We start from the raw sequence: 26297 nt of genomic DNA on the forward strand, positions 1-26297 counted from the left end.
TAAGTTGCATTACTTTTGCACGATATTCTAATTTTTCGAGTTTCACCTGTAGATTTGTGAGCTTGCTCTGAATCAAAATCACTAAAGAACAAGTTTAAAACCATTAGTCTCAGTGCAAAACCTTGAAGAGTTCTATTCCTCCCTTCCTTTGAGAAGGGCTCAAACTGCTCATTTAGTCCTATTTACTTTCTGTTTTTTAAACACTTACAATAACAATCCAAAAAAGGAAGGATCTCTTAGTCATAACTGTCAAGTATGCTCAGGAGGCTTTGATTCAGGTGGAATTGAATCAGTATTATTTTTAAAATCCAAATATACAATGTCAACAGGAGATTACTTTCACCTCTCCTCCTGTTGACCCTTAACAAATGCTTTTAGAAGGTTGGTGAGAATTCATTATGATTTTTTTTTCTGGTTTGGTAAGGCCTGTTCTGTGTACCTCATTATTTTTTCTTTGGTTACCATTTCTGCTTGGAACAGATGTTAAGCTGACTAACCTATAATTTCTTGGATCTCCCCTGTGTACCTTGTTAGGGGAAAAGGTGTTGCCTTATAAAACAATTTAATGTATCTATTAATCATCAACATTACTCTGAAGTGCATTTTGCATCAGTCTTTTACAGTTTTTTTCCCTTAAGTCAACCACAACTTTTGCAGCCGGTGCAAACGCTTAGAGAATACTTCACAATTTTCCCTGTGACTGCCTGAAGGCAAGGAAGCATTAACTGATAAAATAAAAATAATTCCTTTAAAATTCAGAACATACACTCAGCACAAGTGTTTATCTTAGTTTTGATCTGTAAGCATAAAAATATATAACAGGTTGTTTCATAAAACAAATTTGGAGCTTGATGTTAAGATTCTAGTTTGAGAAATTAATCAGTGTTGAATTGATTTTGTCTAAGGAATTTAGAAAAATTTGAAAGATGGGATTAATTCTGGATTTTTTTCTTTCCCTTTTGTGGTTCTGAAACATTGTCACAGCCTTCTCAGCTGTGGACAATTTAAATTTACTTCTGCAAGATCCGGAAGACATGTTACCAAGCATGTTATTAAATAACTCCCACTTGTTCAACTTTCTTAAAGATTAAAGAAATTGTAATTGACTTTTGAGATGTTTAGGTTGCAAAAGGTAATTCTACAGAAAAGTATATGAATGTTTATAATAATAAAATGTTTTATAATAAAGTATTGCACAACTACTCTCTGAAGAAGGATAAATGGGACAGGGTATTGTGCTTAAAAAAATGTATGTGCCCATTGTATGTGATATAGAGAGGTTGCAAATTGTGTGAATTTGAATAATGCAACACTCAAGTTAAAAAAGAAGAGGCTTATTACATGGAAGGAAAAATTTGATATAATTGAATGACATGAACATGATCATAGCAATGCTAAAATAAAAGGAGTTGGAATGCCTCAATCTACAGTAGATTTTTATGTTTTGCTTTTTATATTACTTTATAACTTTATTAACCATAAATTTAAAATAAATTTTTTTTTCTTTGGTGTAATATTTCCTTAATATACATATAAAATCATGTTCATTTTTTTCATTGTCTATTTCTATCAAGCTGAAACCAATTCTTTAATATCTATATAACTTTGAATAGTATGAATTTGGATTATGTTACCTTTTCGTGGGATTCATTGTGCACTGATGAAGACCTACTTGTATTGTGGCTGCTTCTGTCATCATTTCAATAATGTGGTTTTCCCATACTAGTAATGCTCCAGTTTTTACCAGTATGGTTGAGTATTGTGACATGAACAAGGAATTTTTAACAATTCAGTGTTTGCCTTTTGCCAAACATAATGCTTTTCATTCAAGTCAAAATGTTCCCCTTTGATCTAGTCCCATGATGGTGAACTTATGGCACACATGCCACAGGTGGCACGCAGAGCCCCAGCTCAGCTCCACCGTGCGGCGTGTGTGTCTCCTGCTAGCCGCTGATTTTCAGGTCTGTATATGCATGGGGAGGGGCATGTAGGAGACACGTATGCAGGGGTGCAGCGTTCCCCCCAGCCCGTTTTTGCTCCCAGAAGGCTGCAGGGAGACCTACTAGGCTCAAAATGGCTCCCAGGAGGCTGCAGGGAGGCTTACTAGGCCCAAAACTGGGTGTGGGGCATATGCAGGAGGGCAGGGGCACATGCACATTCTATGGCACATGCACTTTTGGCACGCGATGATAAAAAGGTTAGCCATCACTGCTCTACTCCATACCAAAGCATTCTTCCAATAATAATCTGATTTATCCATGTAGTTTTTTGTAAATTCTGGATGGGCAACAGTGTTCTTTTTGGATAGTGTGGCTTTTTCCTTGCAACCCTGCCATGCACACCATGCTATTCTTTTTTTTAATTAATTTTTTTTATTTTTCCATTTCATGTATACTATTACATAACCAACATCATATTGTATTATTAAATGTTTACATCAAGTCATCTTACCAACAACTCCCAAAAACCAATTATTGGCTCTTCTGTTCTTTTTTTTTTTTTTTCAAAAAGTTTTATTGGTTTTTTAAAACATTTATAAGGAAAAGGGTAGGTGGAATGGTTACAAATTTTGGCAGTTGCAAGTGTGGCAGACGCCTCCTCCCTCCAAACTCATAGGTTACATCTAAATATCAAACATTAATACATAATCATAAAAGATCAGCATATTAATTCTAGAAAAAATAATTTTCAATCAATTTATATAGTTATGATATATAGTCTAGATATAATTTCATTATTACTTTCGGTCTGTTTATAACATTGTGGTTTTCTTATTCATTTTTGTGATCTGAGCTTTCTTAGTGTTTCCCCTTCACCCCCCACTGGCAGAGCTCCGGCCCCTCCCGTGTCCTGCGTGACCGTTGTGGTATCTTCTGTTTTTTCTAGGTTCGCTTTATTTTTCTCCATAAAGGCCTGTGCCTCTATGGGTGTGTTGATTCTGATTCTTGTCTCCTCCCAGAATATCAGCATACCTTCAGGCATCAACCATCTAAACCACACCCCCTTCTGGTATAGTTTATTCGCCAATTGCGAATAGCTTTTCCTTTTTTCCCTAATTTTTTTGGGAATCTGCTTCAGAATGGTTATCTCCCTGTCGTGGTATGTCAGTATTTGCCCCCTTTGTACACCCAGAATTTCATCTCTTGTGGTTTTCCTAAGGAATTTAATATGAACCTCCCTGGGTACATTGTGTGTTCTGGCATATGCTGAATTCACTCTATAGACCAGATCTATCTCCCATTCCATCTGCTGTTTATCTTTGTGTATGTATTCAGCTAGAATATTAGTCATAATGTCCCTTATGTTTTCCCCATCTGCTTCTATTACATTTTGAAATCTAAGATAAAAGGACATTCTCTCAAACTCTGTTTTCATTTGTTGGATATCAAGTTCTTTGTTCCCCTTCTGTAAAGCCTCTACCCCCCCTTTCGCCTCCGCCACCCCACCCTCCACAAGGTCCAGTCTCTGTGAGTTCTTATAGATTTGAACTTGATTCTCTTTAATTTCATCTTTCATTTCCCTTAGCTGTTTCTTAATTTCCTCCTGGCCTTGTAAAATTTGTTGAAGCATTTGTTGAAGGTCTATCTCTGTAGTCTTAGGTTGCATCAGTTCTGTTATCTTTGACTGTGTGGCTGGACTGGATGTTGCAGATGTTGGAGCAGAAGTGGCAAAGCCAGGTTTTCCAGGAGGTGGTCTTTTTGGAGACATGGTTTATAAAACAAAGAGATCAGTCAGTGTAGGAACTGGGCAGCTGGAGAAGTAGAGCAGGCAGGCGAGTCCAGAAGGCAGAGGATCCAAACAGGTGGGAGTTTCTTTAATCACTCTAGCAATAGATGAAAGTTTTTTCTCCAAAGAGTTCAGAAAATAACAATCCACAAGAGATTCCTCTGGGTGATTCGGAGACAAAGACCGGAAGCCTGAATTTTAAAGGTGGAGTCAGGTTTCACAGTTCATAAAGACAATGGAAGTGTGCCATCTTGCCCTGCCAGCTTTGGGCTCAGAGGCATAGAAGATTTTAAAAGTTCAAAAAGTTCTCAGGTCATCAATAAGTTCTGGTTCTAAGTCCCATGAAACGCACTTTTACTGGGGTGAGGCATCGTTAGTTGGCTCTCCCCCCTCCTCCTTCCCCAGGGGGCGAGAGCAGAATTTTAACAAGCCGCTTGTCCAAGGGGGGGGGAATCCCCCTCCCCTCTAGCCACTCCTCAAAGAGTAACTCTGAAAGGTTAACTTTTAAAAGTACTGAAAAGCCTTTCAATTCAAAAGTAAGGGGATGAAGAGAGGAAGCATCTCACCGCACCGCCGCTGCTTCCTTCAGTTTTGCATTCTCCGATCGGCATGGGGCGAGACGCAGGCGCGTCCTCCAAAACTGCTCCCCGGTGCCTGGAGCAAAGCGGAAAAGCCCCCACCAGCCGCCGCCGGTGCCAGAGCCTTCCGCGAGCCGCTCCTTTGGCAGGGCGCCTCTTCGGGGCGTCCTGTGCCCCCCCGAAGACGGGGGAAGCCCACTGAAGAGCGGGAGCGGGCAAAGTCCTTGCCCGTCGCCGTAGCCGCCGGAACCGGAAGTCCGCTCTTCTGTTCTTCATACATCATATTTGTACTTTGTCCATCACTTTTTTCTCCCTCTCTCCTCCCCCTCCCTCCCTCCTTTCTTCCCTTTGTCATCCTTCTCTTCTCAACTTCCCCTTCCTCTCTCCTTCCTCCCCTTACTATTCCTCATTTCTCTCCTCCTCTCCCCAATTGGTTCAGCTGTAAACCTGGTTACAATTCCCAGCTATTCTCATCATTATCTTTATATAGTTGTACATCCTTACATGCCTCCAATTTGTGATTCTGTCTTTTTATCACAATAGTTTCCCATTGTAGGTATATTTCATGTTCCCTCTCCATTTTTCTATACCTTGATTAGATTACCCTTAATTATCTTTAAATGACAATCTTCGCAGATCAGTGTTCGTTACACTCCCCTTAATGTATTTTATAAAGTAACAGGTGCTAAACATCTCACTTTGTTCATTATCTTAAAGGTTCAATATATGTCCATGTTTCATAGATTTTGACCCATGCTTAGTTGTCCTTCTATTGTCATATTCACTCAGTTCGCAACTCAATTTAATTATCATGTCAAATAGGTAAATCACAAACCTCTGCTTTACAAGCTCCCCATATCAGTTTCACATTTACCATATTTTTCGGAGTATAAGACGCACCGGAGTATAAGACTCACCAAGGTTTTGAAAAGGCAAATTAAAAAAATGTAGGTAGGTAGATAGAGGGATAGAGAGGGAGAGAAAGAGAGAGAAATACAGTAGGTAGGTACGGAGAGAGTAGATAGGTAGGTAGATAAAGGGATATATAGAGAGAAATAGAGAGCTAGAGAAATACAGTAGGTAGGTAGGGAGAGAGAGGGGGTCTAGGTAGGTAGAGGGATAGAGAGAGAGAAATAGAAAGAGAGAGAGAGAAATAGAAATACAGTAGATAGGGAGAGAGAGTGAGAGTGAGAGTAGGTAGGTTGGTAGGTAGGTAGATGTTTCCAGGTGTATTTATCCATGTGCTGATGAAGGAAATCGCTGACAATCTGCAGCACCTTTCTTTCTGCTGGCACAGCACTTGATCAATGTAATTCTCATCAATCAGTTAAAGAGCTTACCAAAAGGGGAAAAAAACTTTTTGCACTCTGCAACCCTTCCAAAAATGGTCTGGTTTTTTAAAAAAAAAACCGGCATGAATAGCCTTGGAGGAGTGCTTGCAGAGTGCTCCTGGGGGCTGCCCCCCCAAAACAAGCAAAAAAACGGCCCATTTTTTGCAAAAACAGGCCCGTTTCGTTGTTAAAAAAATTGCATGCATAGCCTTATGGAGGCTTATAGAGTGCTGCTGGGGCCCCAAAAATGGCCCGTTTTTCGCTCATTTCTGCCCTCCCCAGCCCCCAGGAGCTCTCTGAAAGCCTCCATAAAGATATGCACAGCCATTTTGGTGAAGGGGCGGGGCTTTGGGAGGAAAAAATGCTATATTTGATGTATAAGACACACCCAGATTTTCAGCCCTTTTTTGAGGAAAAAAGGTGTGTCTTATAGTCTGAATACGGTATCCATATTCCATATATTTTAACTTTTATTTAGTTATCTTTCCATTATCTTGTTCAACCACTTAGCAACATTTTATTATCATATTTATGAATAAAGCCCTTAACTTTATATATTCCCATATAGTAGTTTATAATTATCTGGTTTTTTTCCTGGTAAGTCTTTTGTCCCACTTCTCTGTTCCTGTCTTCTCCCTTTTCTTTATTTTGATAGATCCACTTCCTTCAAATTTCCCCAGGTGACCAAAAGAATAATCTATATTCCTCTTTGTTGGGGCATAACCTCCTGCTTCAATTTTCCTTATGCCACTAACAGCCTCAAAGACCACTTTTGTCAGCTTTCTTTTCCCTTTTGTTAGGACATCTCCCCTTTTCACAATTTTCCCTACACCATTGCCGGGACCAAAGGAGTTTTTTGTCTGATTTTTATTTCTCTCTGCTTCTACCCCTTCAATGTCTCCCCCCACTTCTTCTTTATGTTCTTCTATAGCTATCTGTGTCAGCGTTCCAAATATCATGCAGAATTAAATCAGAGTCCAGGGCAGAGCTATCCTTAAAGTTCCAATTTAATAAGACAGACATGTTGGCAACAAACTGTGGAATCCCAAATCTAAAAGCTTCTGGGATGCCACCCGGTTGAACGTTCATGATCTTATCCCTACACCCATAAATTCATCACATGGTCCAATCTTCTTCGTCCACGCTGGCATCTCCACCCAGTTGGTTCCGGTCAGGTGCAGAAGTGCGGAAACTAAAGATGACCTTGGGCTTCTAGAAAAGAATGACAACAACACATTCCACAATTCTACTTTTTTCTAGTCTCCCTCCCAATTACTACACTAATGAAACAGTATAGGAAAATAATAGAGTGTGTGGCTGGCCAAAAATCCTAAAAGGAATATAACTGCAGGCCTGACAATCTGCTTCTCTGGATTCAAAATTCTAATTAGGCTTGATTTTACTAATTTTACTGATTTATATATTTTTTAAAAAATTTCACATAGTTCATTAAATTTCCAGTTTTCCATGATGTCCAGTTCCAAAGTCACAGTTAATTATACAGTTATGCAGTTCTTATTTCAGAGTTCTGTTCCACCTTAAGTCTATCTGCTTCAATTGCTGAGGGGAAAAACGATGGTGGCTATCTTAGTCTTTTGTTCTACCTTAATGTCCAGATCCAAAATTGCAGTTAGTTATACAAATCTCCCCATGGAGGAGATTGCAGGTCCTTCCCTTCCCACTCCCCAGCGGGATAGGTCCCCATCCCTGGCAGGGGAACAGGACTTTGGTTTTTCACCCATCTCTAGCTGAGGAGTCCATGAATGAGGCCTGCTCTATTATTGAGGAGGAATCCTTGCCTCCACCTGAGACCGGACCCAGGGCCTTGTGCCCTCCTGAAGACAAAGGGCCTCAGCTGTCCAGGGAAATGCAAGAAGTAGTCACACGTGCAATTTCCTAGGGGATTGCGGAAGGCACCCAACATTTAGGGATCAAGTTATCTAGACAGGCCAACAACTCGAGCAGGGCTCGTGCTGCTGGGACTAAGAACCCACCGGCTAGAGCCTCCTCTCCGACACCTTCTGGAGTCAGTGAGGTGTCCGAGGCGGAGGAAGGCGAGCAGGACGCTCCTGATCTATCAGAGGACGAAAATCCTCTCCCCGATAGTGCCCGCCTTCTCAGGCTTATTCAAGCCTGCAATGTTTAGAGCTATCCTTACCAAGGCCAGGGCTTCCACCCCCCAAATGTCCAGATCCAAAATTGCAGTTAGTTATACAAATCTCCCCATGGAGATTTGTATAACCCAGGCAGACAAGCCTTCCACTGATCAGGGCCATAAAGATACTATTGGGCCCCAGGATCCTGGTGCGGGGCTCTTCAAGGAGACTACTCCTTTTCGGGATCTGGCCCCAGCCCCCCAGCTATTCCGGGATGTTATCCAGCTCCAGTGGGCTCAACCGGGTTCAATGGCTAGTCCCAGTGGGGTAGATAAGAAGCTGTATACCGTGGAGAGTAGCCTTGAGGATCTCTTAAAGCTTCCTCAGGTGGATGATCCCATTGTAGCGCTATCTTCCAATTCAATGCTTCTAGCCGACCTGGAAGGCTTAAAGGCTGAGGACAAGAGGGCAGAGAAGGCCTCTCATAAAACTCACCTGGCCACTGCATGGGCCATGAGAGCATCTTCTTCCTCTTCTTACTTTAGCAGGCAGTGCTGCTTTGGCGCCACAAACTGCTGTCCAGCCTGCCGGCGGGGGACACCAGAGCACACCAGGATGTGAATAAAATCGTAGCGGCTGTCGAATACTCTGCCGACGCCTCGCTTAATGCGACAAAATTTTCCTTCAGAGTCCTCGCCTCCAATGTCACCTCATGCCATCTGCTGTGGCTTCACCACTGGCAGGCGGACATGAAGGCGAAGTGGAAGCTCACTTCCGCTCCCTTTAAGGGAAGAAAGCTTTTTGGGGAGGCCTTGGATTCGGTCCTCATTGAATCAAGGATAAACGTAAAATCCTGCCAGCGGTCACCAAAAAGTCAGACTGCAAGGGTCAGTCCTTTCATAGGAAGCCCTTTTGGAATGCAGACCCTCCCCAGCCTCCTCTGGGGGATTTAACCGGTCATACTCTCAATCTCAGGATTGTGACCAAGACAGGTCATCTTACAGGGACAAGAACAGGCAACAGGACAACTGCAGGCCTTTCCGAGGCAGGTATTTCAACCGTTCCTTTCGGAAGTCGAAATGACCGTCACCAGTCCCCTCCCATAGGTGGTCATCTCCAACTATACATCGCTCAATGGAAGGAGACAATGACTGACACTTGGATTCTGGATACCGTCTGTCACTGCTTGACCCTGGAATTCCTCTCAATTCTCCCACGGACCTTTGTCCATTGTCCCATTCCCAAGTCTGCCCACAAGCGCAGCTGATGCAGGCAGAGATAGGACATTTGCTGGAGATAGCGGCCATAGAAAAGGTCCCCAGGGGCAGGGGGTTCTACTCAATCCTCTTCCTGCTCCCAAAATCTTCAGGGGGAGTAAGGGCAATACTGGACCTCAAGAAACTCAACATCCATCTAGCGTACAAGCACTTCAAGATGCAGTCTCTTCAGCCCATACTGGGTTGCATCAGGCAGTGCGACCTCCTAACTTCCATCGACTTGAAGGAGGCATACCTGCATGTTCCCATTCATCCAGCGCACCGTAAGTTCCTGAGGTTCCAGTTTGCCAACCAGCACTACCAATACAGGGCCCTCTCCTTTGGCCTCTTGTCGGCCCCAAGGACATTCACCAAGCTTCTGGCCGCCATCACACTCTGATCTCTCCCAGTGAGACTTGAATGCTACCTGGACAACATTCTCATTCACTCGTCATTCAGAGGGTATGCCCAAAGAGATCTCGACATCACCATCCATGTTCTCCAACGCCACGGGTTCTCAATCAATCTCGACAAGAGCCACCTGACTCGTGCCTCCGCTGGAAAGGCAAAAGGAACCATTGGAGGACACTGGTGTGGAGGCGAGCCCATGGGACGATGCCGATGGCTGAGACCATGGTACCCAGCAGTTTGGAAAGAATGGCTAGGGAAACCCTGTGCTCCCTGGCTACCAAGGTGGCTAGCTGCCTGAGGGCTATCTGTCTTTCTGGCAACAGATAGACCATGCCCGTCCGGGTATCTATTAGGGCCCCTAGGTGGATCAGGCTAGTAGAGGGGTGGAGGTCGCTCTTGACCATGTTCACCGAGAACCCGTGGTCTCTCAGGACTACCATGGTGATATTTAAGTCCCTTAGGGCACCCTCCAAGGAAGATGACTGAAGTAACAGGTCATCTAGGTAACATTGAATGTGTACCTGTCTCAGGCGTGCTGCCAGAGCTGCCATGAGCTTAGTGAATACCCTCGGTGCTGAAGACAGCCCAAAGGGAAGGGTCCGGTACTGAAAGTGGTGCCCCAGGTAGCAGAACCTGAGATATCTACAGTGCTCCCTGGCAATGGGAATGTGCAGGTAGGCCTCCGTGAGGTCTATGGATGTTAGAAAGTCCCTCTGGCTAATCCCCTCCAATATAGAGTGCAGAGAGTGCATCTTGAACCTCCTATATCGGATATAGCAGTTCAGGCGCTTCAGATCCAGGATTGCCCTCCAGCCCCCCCGAAGCCTACATTATACTGAAGACCATGATTTCAAGCTGTATACCACTTGGATCAGTGGGTTTTTCCTTTTGAAGGGCTGCTAGGAAAAGATTGGGAATTTCCATTTTTGTATGTGAACTCAATAAATTACAGCTTCTGAACTCAAGAAATTATAGCTTCTTCAGAATATGATTTTGCCTTATGCTGAATCTTTTTTTAATTGTAGTTCAAAACTCGAAATATGGGTAACAGTATTGTACAAAACTTCAAATTCAGTAAAGATACTTCAAACAATACATGACTATGAATTTAAGCATCTGTCCTCAACTTTTTCAAGAATCTGTATTATGTCCTAAAAATGAACACTTTCTCTCTACTGCTGCCATAAACTTCCAGGAAAACACACAGATGTTGTAATAGACTGCAGAGGAGTGCTTTGTTCATATCCCCAGATGTTTTCAGCACTTTTTGGAAACAATCTCAATCACTGCATAATCTGGAAATAAAGTTTACTTTGGAATTATTATTTTTTTGCTGCTACAGTACATTACATTTAATATTATAAAGCTCAGTCATACTGAAAGGCTTTAAAAAATTTTGCATTGTAGAAGAAAATTAGGAGGAGCACAGAAAGTTGGGTGTATGCAGCCATGAGACATAATTCTTAATAGCTTCCTTGTTATTTTCAAGTGAAATTGTGATCCTTCTGTAAATACAACTTAACTGTTATGCAGTGTCTTGTCTTGGCATTGTGGAAATTATAGAAGCTACTTTACCCATTAGGTGCTATTTTCCACCAATTTTTGTTTGGCTGTGAAATACTGATATACGTGAATGCAATATCAAAGTCTGTATGTTGTGCTAATTTAAAGCGGTAACTGATTTTGTGAATGCCCGATAGTATTAAAGCAGCCTTTCTCAATTGGTCTTCCATGAAACTCTTGGTTCTTGAGAGAAATCACAAGGGGTTCTGTGAGAGATTGTGATTTTTAAAAAAATTGCTAGGATTCTAACTGGTGGAAATTTTACACACCATGACAGCAGTTGACCTATTGCTTTATTGCTGGATCATTGTAACATGTGAATTGTGCAGGCTAGAAGTTAATTGTATTGTGAAATGTTCATGTTATTATGATACAGAGATTTTTGAGGCCTGAAAATTAAGGGAAAAAATTAAGAAATGGTATATTAAAGCATATGTGTGTTGCAGTCAGCTCTTCTTCAGAAATATAGTAGATATTTATAAATATATTGTTTATTTGAGACTTTACTACATCTTTAATTTATTTCTCTTTTATTCTACATTTACTGGAGTACAGTATTACATATTTTTACACATTTTTTGCATGTGCTTTTTGGGGGGAGAGTATGGAAATGCTTCTAACAAGAATAATTTTCTTTTTTCAAACTGTGTTATTTTATAATAATTGCTTGTCATGTGCACTATTTCAAACCAACAAATTTTAAATGTTTCTAACTATTATACTAATTATATTTTAAAATTTAACTTAACTTTCCCTCTCTGGTATGTAGCATAAAACTAGTATGCCGGCCATTCTTTTCTTCTCAAGACCCTTGCCTGGAAATTATCCTCCCTGCAAAGTTTTTGCTTGGAAGGGAGAGGAGAAATTTGTGTAGGCTTATTCATTCTATTAGTTTCCGGATATATACATTCATAGATTCCTGGAAGTAATAGTTCATATATCACTGAAGTCTCATTAGTATTCTATTGCAGTATATATGTTTATCATTTTAAACATCTATTTTGTTGAGAAAGTCTCAAATTTTAACATTTGAGAAATGATTGTTGAAGAAATATTTTTTCTTCAGATATGTTTTAATATTTATAATTATTCTCTCATCAAAATTTACTTTCTTACTAAATTCAATTTTGTAAATTTTTAGACACAGCTTTGGATAAATATCTAGTATTAGGATAATTATGATTATCCTAGTATCTTAGTTTTTCTGCATTTTGTTTGGAGAAAACATGGATACTCTTGCTGAGATGTAAGCCTTTGGTTACATCTTTTCTAAGATAACCTTATTAAACAGATAATCGTTCAATAGAAAGTTGTCTAATGGGTATATTGCAGTTGTATTTCAGCTATGCAATTGATTATTAAATTCCTGTGCAATAGTTTGCAAGTAATTATTGGATTTATTTATTTATTTAAGGTATATATGCCCAGATTAAACACAGTCCTGGGGGTTTATGTAAAATGCAAAGTCAACATAAAATCAACATAATATACTTTAAGCTATAAGAGATAGATGCCCACATAATCAGCTGCCAGTAGTTAATCTAGAATACTTGCATAAATAAAACAGTCTTGATCATCTTGTCAAAAGCTAATAGGAAAATAGCCAGATTAATCTCTTGCTCAAGGTGTTTTCATAACATAGGGGCAATAGCAGAAAAAGACTGCTTAAGGAATAGGGTCCCCTTGCCTTTATGTAGATGTGGGATCCTAAACATCGTCTGCCTGCAAACATATATAGACTAGGCAGGTTCTACCTAGAGCAAGATATCCTAAAGCCAAACTATGAATGTATGCTATACATACCCAACTACTTATACAGTTGCCTATTGGCTGTTTGGTCTGTGTTTTGATATTTTTGTGATCAATATCTAATTTTTTTCTTTACTAGGTTTAAAATCGCACTATGGCTCATTCAAAGACAAGAGCCAATGATGGAAAAATTACATACCCTCCAGGAGTTAAAGAAATATCTGACAAAATTTCAAAAGAAGAGATGGTACGAAGATTAAAAGTGAGTGGGTAGTTTATTATATATTGTGACATTTATTTGGACAGCCCAAAATTGGATGTGTGTGAAATTGTTTATCTTCAAACAAAAAGGCTAATCGTGTAAATAATAGTAAGTTGTTGAAGTTTTTCTGATAAGTTAGCAGAATTAATTCAATGAAACAAAATTCCTTACAAGCATCTCTTTTTAGTTGCTTGTTAAACTGAATTGTGATGATAATTTCCTGCCTACAATAAGCAGACTGGCTTTTGTCTCCAACAACTTTTAAACTGCCTCATGGTCTCTATTTTAATGTTTATGTTTTATTCAATATTTCTAAGTAAACATGTTTTATTCCTTGATACTTTTTAATTAGATAGGAGAAATCTATTTTTCCTCTTACATTTTTTGTGGTAGTAGTATAACAGTAAGATGATAGTTAATATCTAAAATAATGCTTCGACACCAGGGAAAAAACATTTTAAAGTAGAGCTGTTTAGCAGTGAAACCAACTGTTTTAGGAAGTGTTTAAACAGAGGCTAAAGGGCCATCTATCCGATTTGTAGTAGTGGATTTCTATATGGGGCAGTGTGTGTGTGTGTGGCTGTGATTTTTGTACTGTTGTGGAGTTTTTTTTATATAATAAAGTAAACATTTTTGGTTTAAAAATGCCATTTCAAGTTATTTATGTCTCCTATTTTGTTTTTTAAAAAACAAACTGAATATTTGCATGAACTTTGAGACATTCAGTAATTATATTTTTAAATATATAATAATAACCATAATATGCTAAGGAAATAGATGTGTCAGTGACATTGTTAATTATCAGGGCCATATTGGGTGATATGTTGACTGGACAACTCTGAATTTTAATGTAGTAAATATCTTTAGTACTATAGATATTAGCCTAGGACTGGAAGGTCAGCTCCAGCCTCAGCCATTCGGAGTTATTGGTTGCTTGGGGGAATAGTTACTATTCCCAGTCCAACCCCTATTACAAAGCTATTATGGGCTGAAGGTGATTATGCTATTTCTGTGATGCTGAGAGTGCTGTTTATTTTATGCAGAGTTTCTGGAGGAATATAAATCTTAAATAAAAGTACCACTTTTCTGAAATTGAATGTGACAGTATTTTGGATTCTTCCTGCACCTTCTGACTAAAATAATCTCCAAATTTGACAAAGAAGCAAACCAAAACATTAAAACCCTATATTTTAAGGGTTTGTTTGTTTGCTAGACATGGAAGTTTGGATTTAAAATTGAAATGGATTGAAACTGAATCTCATTGCTGTTTTTCACAGTTGTAGAAAAATGACTAACCTAGAGTTTTTTAACATGATGATTGCTATCAGACTAAAGTGGAATACATTAATACCTTTCATATTATGCTAAGAAATATAATAAATATGAGTATTAAAAAGCAAATCATCTTCTGAAAACAAATCCTTATTAATACTTTCTGATGTATTTTAATTTTGTTTGTTACAATTTCAGTCTTTCAGCATGAGTTTATAGCATCTTAAAAAATAGCAAACATGATATTTTTTTTAGCACCAGTGCACTTCACCATTCACATTTATTTTAATCTTCAGGTCATAAACTATATTTTTATTGCAGATGCACATATCTGTTACCTCTTAATAGGGAAATATAAAGTGATATATAACCAAAAAATATTGAAGGCATTTTTGATGTTACAATTGATTAAAGGTAAAAAACAGATTTTCTGAGTGTGTGTATGTGTGGGCATACACATACACAGTATTCTGATTAGAGAAGAATTGATGTTTCTGAACTATGATGCTGGTGTAAATTATTGCATATACCATGAACAGCCAGAGTAACTAACAGAGAAGTGTTAAAACGTATAAAACCAGATATATCACTAGAAGCCAAAATTACAAGACTACATCTGATTTACATGCATGCAAATTCATTGGAGAAGGCAATGGTGCTAAGAATGGTTAGTGGAACAAGAAGAAGGGGCAAGCAAAGATAAAGAGAACATGAAATCTGATATAAAGTGAACATCCAACAATTTGAAAGAAACTCTGCTTGAGAGGATAGCATGGAGAGTACTAGCCTATAAAGTCACCAAGAGTCAGACACAACTAAATGGTTAAAGCAATAGCAGCAGCAGCAACAACATGTATGTATGATAGTATATGAAATGTCTTGTTTATAATATATTGCTAACTTTTAACTGCATTATTTTTGCAGATGGTTGTAAAAACCTTTATGGATATGGACCAGGACTCCGAAGAGGAAAAAGAGTTGTATCTAAATCTTGCTTTACATCTTGCTTCTGATTTTTTTCTTAAGCATCCTGACAAAGATGTGCGCTTGCTTGTTGCATGTTGTCTTGCTGATATTTTTAGAATATATGCTCCTGAAGCACCATATACTTCGCCTGATAAACTTAAGGTAAAGTTGTGTGATTTATTTAACTTCTTGGAATCTGGGTGTGTAACAATGCTATTTTATATTTCTAAACAATTAAAAGCAAATTGCCTAGTAGAAATTAATTTTCAATTGCATATGAAACTGTATGATGTGTTTTATGATGTGTATTTTCAATTTGGTAGATTTTTGCATAGTATTTAGCATATTTGGTAATCATGAGGATTATAACTCAGTCCTCATTGCTTTCTTTATTAACTGATTTTATTTATATGCCACTTATGGCAAAATAGAATGCCAAATTCCTAATATTAATTTTTAATAATGAGTGGTCAAATCCTCCCTCAGCATGGAAACTATAAAATTAAAAATGATGATCATAGTTCTGTATTTTTGAATTTTAATTTAAGTCAAATCTTTTATGACAGAATACAAATGGGAACATTATAAATTTATGTTTAGTTAGGAATTAGCAGAAATTTCTTTTCTTCATGTATTCCAAAAGCAATAATTCCGAGATGATGAAGAGCTGAATTCTATTATATTAATAATGAAAATTCTGCCCTTTGCGCAGCATGATTATTATTCACTTCAACTTTGATATTTGTCTCTGACTGTCTTAAAAAATTGGTTCCTGTTTTTTGCTCCATTTTCTTAGTGGCTTTAAATATTTTAAAGCTAGGTAACTATTAAGCAAATAGCTAATGTTTAGTTAGATAATATAAAACAATAAAGCATTTTTAAAAACTAATGACATTTAAAGATGTTCTTAGGTAATAAATTGGCAGAGTCTGTTTTCATATATCCAATATATAAGGTTAGCATTATTAATTGCAGAATGCAAGAATTCTCTTGAAATTTCTTTTATAACATTGCATTCACATCTTGTCTATTTAAAAACATTATGTACTTTTAAAAAATTGAAATACTATATCAAGTAATACAGAAAGCTTACATTGCTTAATCAACTACTAATTAATAAATTATATTTATTTGCAACTCTAGATATAGTTTTTTTTAAAGACAAAAATAAATTATATCGATGTACTTATTTACACAATTTGGAAAACAAGGCAGATGGATTTAAGAAGAGCCTTTAAAAATAATTGATGACTTCTCAATGGGGAGGGAAGGTCATGGGTACATTAACAAGATTTTTATGTTTTTTATGTTCCATTCCCTGTTAATATGTATTCGCTGCTGTGTAGAACTGTAGAATTTTGAAATCCATGCACCAGACACATGCAACACCAAAAGCTAAAAGTTCAGACAAAATGTAGTCCTGCCAAACTACTACTTAATGTGATAGAAAAAATAAACTGTATATGAAGATAAACTGTATATGAAGTTCCATAACAATAGATTAAACAAAGTAGCAAACAAAGATTTACTACTACATTAAGACAATCTGATTACTTTTAGGCAATTGTTGTTTTCCCACAACAGTTAGGATCCTACCAAGAGTCTAAAAAATTCACTGTGCTTGACTGAAACATTTTCTTTCACCTTCAACCTTTGATTCCCATTAGAAAAGATTTCTGCATGTTCATGCACATTTGTAGAATTGGAAGTATGGCTATTGAAATTGCTGGAAACATCAGAAACCTTTTTTTTAAAAAAAATAAAAGAGAATTGATGTGCAAAGAAATTTCAAACAAATGCTTCATATAATGTTCATCAAAATAGTGTAGAATGATATCATGTCTATAGGTATGACGAGTCATTCATTTCTCATCTATACTTTCATTTATTGTTCTATTTTCTTCTTGGTTCTTTCTTGGTCCTTATTCCTGCTTTCTTTTCTTGAATTACGATACTGACTTGGTATGGTATGTTTGGGTGAACAAGGGTTTTGAAATAAAGCCGCCTAGTGGTTGTGTTCAGAAAATGTTGCTTTAAGAAATTTTCTTCTGAATTAAAGAAATGTGATAATGGGTAATATTATTATCATTTTGTTTGCTATAGATTCATAATACAATATATTTTATGCATTTTTTCTGTAAACTATTTCAATTATTCTTTTGCATATGATAGAATGTCTAATTTGCCTAACTTAGGTTGATTGAACAGATCAATGATTTTGATCTTTTTAGTTCTTTTTTGTTGACAATGTAAATTAGTATTTTATGTGTAGGGATTGTAGGAATAAAATTAGTATTAGTATTTATATTAGCAATGACATTAGTATTTATATGTTTCATTTCCCACAAAACAAAAACAATGAATTTATACTTTGGTTACCTTTTTTATTTATTAGTACCATTAAGTAAAACACCTGATCATTGCTGCTTTCCATGATTATTTTTTTTCCATTTTACAGGTACATTTTCATATATCTACCTATGCTTTCTCATTTGTATACTTTTATTATATTATAAATTATTAGACATTATTATTATAAAACTATATAAAATATTTGATGCAGATGATTTATATTTAAATCGGTGTAGTGTAGAAGTCATACACCTGTATATTGTAAAAAGGATGAATATGCCAGAGGACTGGTTAGATGGTAACCAGTATACTGTAGTAATACTTTAACAATTTAGTAGCAATAATAATAACTGTTGATTTTCTGACCAATATGAATAAAAAAATTAAAATATAAATAAAAAGAAATGTAAGAAAGGTCATGTATTTGTAAATTAACTGATGTGTATTCAAATATATATTGAGAATATAATATAGATAAACAAAGCTGAATATAGCTGTTGGTAACAAATTAGTTGAATTTTTCAAAATTAAACCAAATGTATTAATGGATGACTCTTAAAGATACTTGGCTATGAATTTTCTTGGTTACTGATTAGTTTATCAGCTCAAAATATGTTGAAAAAAATACAAATGTATTTACATAATTTTTGTTTGGAATATTTTGGGGAATTATTTGAAGAATTCCAGATACTTTAAACGTGAACTAATTTAAGTGACCTGAGATTGATTCATATGGTTTTAATCGTATATTCCCCCCCCCCCCCTGTAGTTGAGGGAAGAAATGAAAGTTTGGAAATTTCTCCCAAAGTCTCCCTTAAAGATTTCAGCAAATCTTTCCAAAGTAACCATCAAATTATTTTCCAAGCTAGTTTTTTGGTTGAGTTTCAGTTTCTACTCTCTCAAACAGTGCTTTTTGATATTGGAACATATTGCAAACAGTGCTTATATGTCCACTGTGGTTGTTTACAAAGTCCATGAACAATGTTATATTATTAATATATCCAACATAAGATAATATTAAATGTTTATATAGTTATTATTTGGAATACGTTAATGGGGGGGGGATGGTGGGGAGATACTTTTATCAATATCCTCTGTAACAGACTTGGGAAACTCAAAAGATAATCTTCTAAAATAAAATCAACAAATGAGAGTGGAAATTGGTGCTGCAATACCCTGAATGATGTTCCTACTGGATTGGGTTATAAAAGGAAAAGATCAGTTAAAATATTTTAAATGCTCACTAGTGTAGTTATAATTTTTTTCAGTTGAACTGAATGATTATGCAGGAAGTATTTACTTTAGGTGACAAACGTATACTATATTTTCCCCCCAGGATATATTTATGTTCATCACAAGACAACTGAAAGGATTAGAAGATACAAAAAGCCCACAATTCAACAGATATTTTTATTTATTAGAGGTAAATTGTCATTCATATTCATCTTAGTTTGATCAAAGTTTTAGTCAGTTAAATATCTATTCTGCATAAAATACAATAGTGTTTTAAGTATATTTGAAACAGAACAACAAACTTATGATGCAAATTTATTTATTTATTAATTTATTATTAAATTATAGTTACTGCATCTTTCTCTCCTAAATAGAATATTGCATGGGTTAAATCTTACAACATATGCTTTGAACTAGAAGATAGCAATGAAATTTTTACGCAACTGTACAGAACTTTATTTTCTGTGATCAAGTGAGTATATCTTCAACAGCAATTTTGATACATGATGGGAATGAAAAATTGTTTTGATTGTTAGGAGTAGGCTTAAAATGTTTAAGCATGGAGGTGAAAAAAGTTGCATGGATGAGTAACATTTTCAATCCCACAAAATATTTTCCTTGCAATCTTGATTAAGTGGGATTTTCTAGGGTACAAATTAAGACCTCTTCTCCGTAATTTAAATACAACTGAAATGACTGTTACTAGCAGCAAAGGTAGAAATAATATTGTTAGGATTACTGGTGGACTTGCATGAGATTTTTTTATGTTGTGTTCTCAGTGAGTTTGATGTTCATTGTGTTTGGGGTAGATTATTGAAGGGTTTGGTCAGAATGGAAAAGATGGCACCTGCGCCCTTTTTGCCATGTCGGGGGGGACGGGACATCAATGAAAAGAGGAGAATGACAAGTACAAAACCTCTTGAGGGCCAGATAAGAATTGTGGTTTTGCAGTCTCAAAGAAATGGTCATTATCCAAATTCTAATTTAAGATAGGCCATAATAACTTACACTATGCTGCTGAGCTGATACTGTTCTCATTTTAGCAATGGTCATAACCAGAAGGTTCATATGCATATGGTAGATTTGATGAGTTCTATCATTTGTGAAGGTGATACAGTATCGCAAGAACTTTTGGATACAGTTTTAGTTAATCTAGTCCCTGCACATAAGGTAAGAATTAATATTTTAATATAAAAATATTGTACATTGATACATAGTATGCTTGTCAAAATATATTGCAGCTACCTTTTTTCATGAATTTATTACATAAAGAGTATATAGCTTATTTGAAAGAGTAAAATTAGCCAATATATATCCTATTTCTTAGTCTCTAAAGCATGAAATAAAAGAATGTTACGTTGGTCTAAATTTAATGAGGAGGATAATTAGATAAATTATATTCATACTTGCATTCTTTCTCTTTTGCTATCAAATAATTATTATTTTTATGACTATTAAATTTTGCCTTACTAAAATCTAAAATATATTGTCATTGCAATAGCAGTGAGTAGGAGAGAAGGGAGAAGGCCTAACAACAGTGAATCTGGACACATTTTAATTAATTTGCATTACAGGTTTTATTTTAAGCCAAGTTAATCTAGAGATGCTTACTATAATTAAAATGAGAAAAATGATAGTCTGGATTGTGAATATACCATATGTATTTGTGTATAAAAATAAAATTGTAGAATATTGTCATTATCATTAGATACATGAAGTTTAACATGAATGAATTCAAATGATTAGATTGTGAGATGGAAGGTAATAAAAATTTGGCAAAAGGGCTATAACAGGAGGAGGAGGAAGATGAGGAAGGATAAAAATCAAACTGCATGATTGACAGTGGAATCTTATACACCTTAATCAGATGTACATCCAGCTGTCCTCTGGGGTATCCTGAAGGAATAGATGACATGTGAGATATGAAGCCTGAATGCTTCTGTCTTTAAAAGTTGTACACATTAACTGTAATGTACATTTGTATTTTATGTACTCAATCTATAGTGGTTGGAATGCTTGTAGTTGTAATACATTTAACCAATGTTACTCATCCTGCTCTTTTAAATTTTGAAAAAAGCCAGTTATGTTGATTTACTTACTTGTGTTGAGTATAATTTTTTTAGAATAAACCTATACTTTTGTGTACAATATACTTTTCAGAATTTAAACAAACAAGCATATGACTTGGCAAAAGCTTTACTGAAGAGAACAGCCCAGGCTATTGAACCATACATTACTAATGTAAGTGATAATTTAAAATAACCATGTAGAAAAAAACTGAATAATATATCATTAGTGTTAATATATCTTTATATTGCACATTGAATAGTTTAGGACTTTCCTACAATCAAATCATAGCTGACTGTATTCTTATTTAGAACTTGCATAATTCATAAATCAAAGTTAACAGTAGCTAATTACATCAGTTGTCAGATGCATTTAGTATCTTGTTTCTGTTGACTGTCCTTCTATAACATAGCTTTGAAGCATGAAACTAGATGTTCATTTATTGATAGTCGATACCAATTAGTATTGAGAGCCAGTTTGCTATAGTGGTTAAGGTGCTAGCCTGGAAACCAGGAGACTGAGTTCTAGCCACCCATTGGAGTGAAAGCCAGCTGGGTGACTTTGAGCCAGTTATGCTCTCTCAGCCCAATGATAGACATGCAGACAAGACACACAATAAAATGTAAAATAATAGCAATAATTAAGAAATAGAATACCACTGAGTTCATTGTCATGTGTTTGAATTTTCAACCTGTGCATACATTTACAGTACTATATATGATTATTTGAGAATAAACTCCACTGAACTAAAGGAACATTTTCAATTATATATAAGAAATATTCATCAGTATTTTTTTCACAATTTAAAAAAAAAAAAATTTCCCCACAAAAGCACTTACTTTCAGCATCTGCTGGAAGATGTGATCTTATGAATGATTAAAGATGTAGCTAGCAGTCATTTCTATAGTTGCAGCTGAACTTTTCCAAGTAGTTCTAGTCACAAAAATGCCAATTGGTTTTCATATTTTATTCTAATCCATGTGAAATGTATATATGGAGATGATCTTTTGAAATACAGGCATTTTTGGAGATACAATTTTCTCGTACTCTTTTCTTCGTGCAGTTTGATTTGGAATTGGTCTAGGAAAACTAAAGTATTTCAGAATAATTCATAGAATAGATCTTTGTTATGCTAAGTGGAGTACTGTATACTACCTAGTTTTCACCTTAAGACACATTACAGTTTACAAAGGCTTGCATGTCTTCTGAACTAAGGAAGTATTTATTTTAATAACATCAGTAATTTTTTAAAGGATTGATTTTTCAAAATGTAATATGTATATAAGCTTTCAACATGAATAACTGACATTTATATTCTTGATCCATTAGCAATACAGAAATGTATTACATTTTATTTCAAATTGTATCTTAATTTTGATGATTCATTAACAGCTCACATTAGTAATCTTTACACATTTATACAGTTATTTCTAGACATCTGATAATGTCAGATTGTTTGATGTAAATTGTGAATTTAGGTACATACAGAATCCAGTTGACACTAGCTTATTAAGTATGTATACCTATTACCATTAATATTTTAATTTTCCTGTAATTAATTTAATTGCACAGCCAAAGTAGATGAAAAGTTAGTTTCCAATTTAATGAATGAAGTGTTATGGGATTGAATGTGATTGTGAAAATAACAATTTTTAATAGAGAATCTTGGTTTTGTTAGAAAATTAGAATTGAAATAAATTAAAAGATTTATGATTTCTATCCTGTTCATATTTTGATTTCCCCCCCCACAGTTCTTTAATCAAGTGCTTATGCTAGGAAAAACATCCATCAGTGACCTCTCAGAGCATGTTTTTGATTTAATTTTGGAGCTATATAATATTGACAGCCATCTTTTACTCTCCGTTTTGCCACAGCTTGAGTTTAAACTTAAGGTAAGTCTATCACTTAAGATAAAAGTATCACTGCTATTAATTGAAGATTTAAATCTGTGTAATGGGCATGGATGATGCACCATTTTTCAATAAGAACTTTAATTCTATAGGGAATGTCACTCTTTCAAAGTCCTTTTTCTGATGAACATCCCTCACTATACATTTCAGACATGTTTTAATATCTTCTTATATGCTAACGCTTTTCTCTTTTCAACTATCACTGAATAACAAAAACATATATTTTTAATTCTCTAATTTCCAGTGTTAAGTGACTGTCCTTCCTTGTAACTACCAGCAAAAAACAAACAAACAAACAAACAAAACAAATTTATTTACAATCCAGATCTGGTAGCCCTAACTTAAATCAACAAAATGGTACATTTCCATCACAAGGTTGCTTAGAGTAGAAGGAGAAAATAGTACAGGATTTACTGTTGTAAATTTGTATTTGTTTATAAGTTGATCCCATATGATTTGCACTTGGAGTAAATTATTCTGTTTACCCAAAGGTACATCTGACAAAGGGTTATTTTTTAGAAGACAATTTCTGTTCTACTGTGTGTGTATTTGTATGTTTGTGTACACACACAGAGAGACACACACATCCTTGATTTTAGTTGACTTCTTTGTTATTTTTTTCTTTTAATGTATGAAGAAATAGTTTCCCGAAGCTTATTTGTGTAGATTTATATACTTTTTTAAAAAAATACTATTTTCTAGAGCAATGACAATGAGGAACGACTCCAGGTTGTAAAACTTCTTGCAAAAATGTTTGGAGCTAAAGATTCAGAGCTGGCATCTCAGAACAAACCCCTTTGGCAATGCTACTTGGGAAGGTATGTTTTGTTTTATTTTGTTTCTCACTAAATTGTAATTTAGCCTTAGTGTATTGTAATTGTTCAACATTTAATATATTTTGAAATATTAATATTAGCCATAAATTTGAGTAGTAACTATTATCCTGTTTACTCTTAAATATCCTAGGAAAGGGTTAAGCTGCATTTGTACTTCCAGAGACCATTATGATCCAGCTTATTTAGACTAGTTTTTAGAGTGTAAACTTTGAGCTTCTACATTTTACTAAACTATCGTGTGGTTTGCTTGGTTTTGATTAATATAATAATAATGAAGTCAGTTAAGAAATCGTGGTTTATTTTAGCATAAATCATTTGTTTTCTTTTTGCATTTGTAACTTAGTGGGCTTTGTGGTTTCCTGATTTTTTTTAATGCTTTGAGGTACTTAGAATTCCTTTCTGGCACAATGCCAGAAAAAGGAAAAGAAAGCAAGAAATGGAGAAAAGAGACAATTATTTAGTTCATTTACTGACTGTATTTTTATTGCCTGTTCTGACATCTATCTTTGGTACAAAGGTGAAGCTGAGCAAAGTATATAAATATAGCAAGTGTCTTTCAATTTATTGTGCTATATGGAATAGGGTAGATCTTTATTGACAGAATTAAATATCAAAACATTGTATAATTCAGTTGATATATTGCATTTCATTAATATTAATATCCTTTTCAAAGATAACATTAGAAACTAGTAGAATTGCAAGTAGGTTACAAATACATTTCACAATTTTAAAAAATGTAAAGAACTACACATAGACATGTCTTTTCCATTATGTTTTTCTTTTGGTTAAAACGACAACTGGATTCATAGTTCACAATTTTTGGCTAAAAAAGCACAGATTTTATTTTATTTTATTGCTTTATTGTTTATTATTTTTACACTCTGCAGCAATTTTGAGTGCTTCACAAATTAAAAGCACAGAAAAACAATAATATCACAATAAGAGAGGAACAGAATATAGCAAAAACTCAACACAGTTGAGCAGAGCTTAACATCAAGAGTTTACTAGATGAACAATTAATAAGTAAACAATACCCCAATGAAGGAACTACCAGTGCAGAGAAACAAGCTAATAGTAAACAAAAGCCTAATCAAGGAGCCACCAAGACCACTCCCATCAACATTGATCCAGGGCAAGCCACTAGTAAGAAAAACATACTCCCTTCTAGCACCTATGATGTTACCTGCTTTGGTAATGAAACACCTGCAAGAAAACAACCACGTTCAGTGAGCACTTAAGGATTCCATAATAGCAAAAACTGCACAACAACAGAAAACATGCCTATATTAACCTGAGTGGGCCTCAACTACTCTAGCTGAAGGCCTGGATGAAGAATCAGGCCCTTTTGGCTGGTATTTTATCCATTCCTTGGATGAGAAAAAACTAAAATTCAATTAAGCAAAAGTAGTATCATAGTGTATTTTGTATTCTCTTGCACAGAACTGAAGAGATAAGTTTTCTCTGGATCGTTTTTTGCAAAATTCTATCTAATGTTCAATTTTTCTCTATAAATGCAACTTTTGGTCGAGCTTTGTACACAATAGTTTGGTGAAAATTGAAATAAGAGACAACATGGTTATTAAAATTTTTAATTTTTTTAAAAACAGATTTAATGATATACATGTACCCATCCGTCTTGAATGTGTGAAATTTGCCAGTCACTGCCTTATGAACCATCCAGATCTAGCAAAAGATCTAACAGGTATCAATATCAGAGTAAAAGAAATTATCTTCTATTTTTAGTTATATGGTGAAAAAATTATACTTTTAAAATATAAAAATATAAAATACTTAAATACGATGGTAACTTTATAAAGAGTATGCTTCAAGTCATACTCTTTAGTGTCCTCTGCAAGTTTTATGACTCTCCCTATGAGTCTCTGTCCCTAGAGCCATCAGATGTTCAGGTTTGACAGTTTTGATATGAGCATGTAAATACATTATTTCTCTATCTCTGTCTGTCTGTCTGTCAGTATCTATCCATCCATCCTATAGACGTACAATTTTCTTACATAGATGTTATCCAGACTTGTTGTTCAAGTATTAGTTGTTGTTTTTTGAAACTAAAACATGCCAATTTATGACATAGTACACTTTACCCCTTTAAGTAAAAAACTTAATAAATGAAATAAAAATAATTAACAAAATAAATTTATTAAAAATAAAACCAAAAGGAAATAAATTAAAAAGGCAGACTTAATGGACCACTAGGTCTTTTTCTGCTGTCAGTTTTCTGCGTTTCTAATAATCCAACTGATATGTATTAGGAAATATGACATCATTACTTGATACATATACTTACATTTTGCAACCAATAAAAACCTGTCATAAATTTCTTCTTTAAAAAATAAACCAGGTAATTTCTGCCTTCAGTTCAGTTATTTTATCCAGTCAAAATTGCAGTGAAAGTGTATACAGATACACTGTATCTTGGTTGGCAATGGTAATTGGGACTGGCAACGCTGTCACTAAGTGACATGGTCATAAAGATGTGACCATGCTAACTTATGATGGCATATCCAGTTGCAATCACTATATGAGGCCTGGATGGATGTTAAACCCAATGTTATGTGTTCATCATTTCCTGCCAGCTTCCCCTTTCACTTTGCTTGTCAGAAGCTGACAGTGAAGGTAACAAATGGTGATCATATGACTGAAGAATATTGCAACAGTTGTAATTGCAAGTTGT

The 26297-nt window shown here is 35.5% G+C and overlaps 1 protein-coding gene across 1 annotated transcript in view; it reads left to right on the forward strand.

Annotated features, from left to right (window-relative positions):
- The window catches only part of PDS5B (PDS5 cohesin associated factor B), a 77782-nt gene that overhangs the window by 10814 nt on the left and 40671 nt on the right, over positions 1 to 26297 (forward strand). The window contains exons 2-10 of the mRNA XM_081952916.1: positions 12850 to 12972; positions 15169 to 15372; positions 18899 to 18985; positions 19170 to 19267; positions 19839 to 19965; positions 20956 to 21036; positions 22614 to 22754; positions 23475 to 23590; positions 25216 to 25310. Coding sequence (XP_081809042.1) covers positions 12865 to 12972; positions 15169 to 15372; positions 18899 to 18985; positions 19170 to 19267; positions 19839 to 19965; positions 20956 to 21036; positions 22614 to 22754; positions 23475 to 23590; positions 25216 to 25310 — 1057 coding nt within the window. The 5' untranslated portion in view covers positions 12850 to 12864. The remainder of the gene's footprint in view (positions 1 to 12849; positions 12973 to 15168; positions 15373 to 18898; positions 18986 to 19169; positions 19268 to 19838; positions 19966 to 20955; positions 21037 to 22613; positions 22755 to 23474; positions 23591 to 25215; positions 25311 to 26297) is intronic.

The sequence above is a fragment of the Natrix helvetica genome (assembly GCF_964273705.1).
Source record: "Natrix helvetica genome assembly, chromosome: 4".
Lineage (NCBI taxonomy): Eukaryota > Metazoa > Chordata > Lepidosauria > Squamata > Natricidae > Natrix > Natrix helvetica.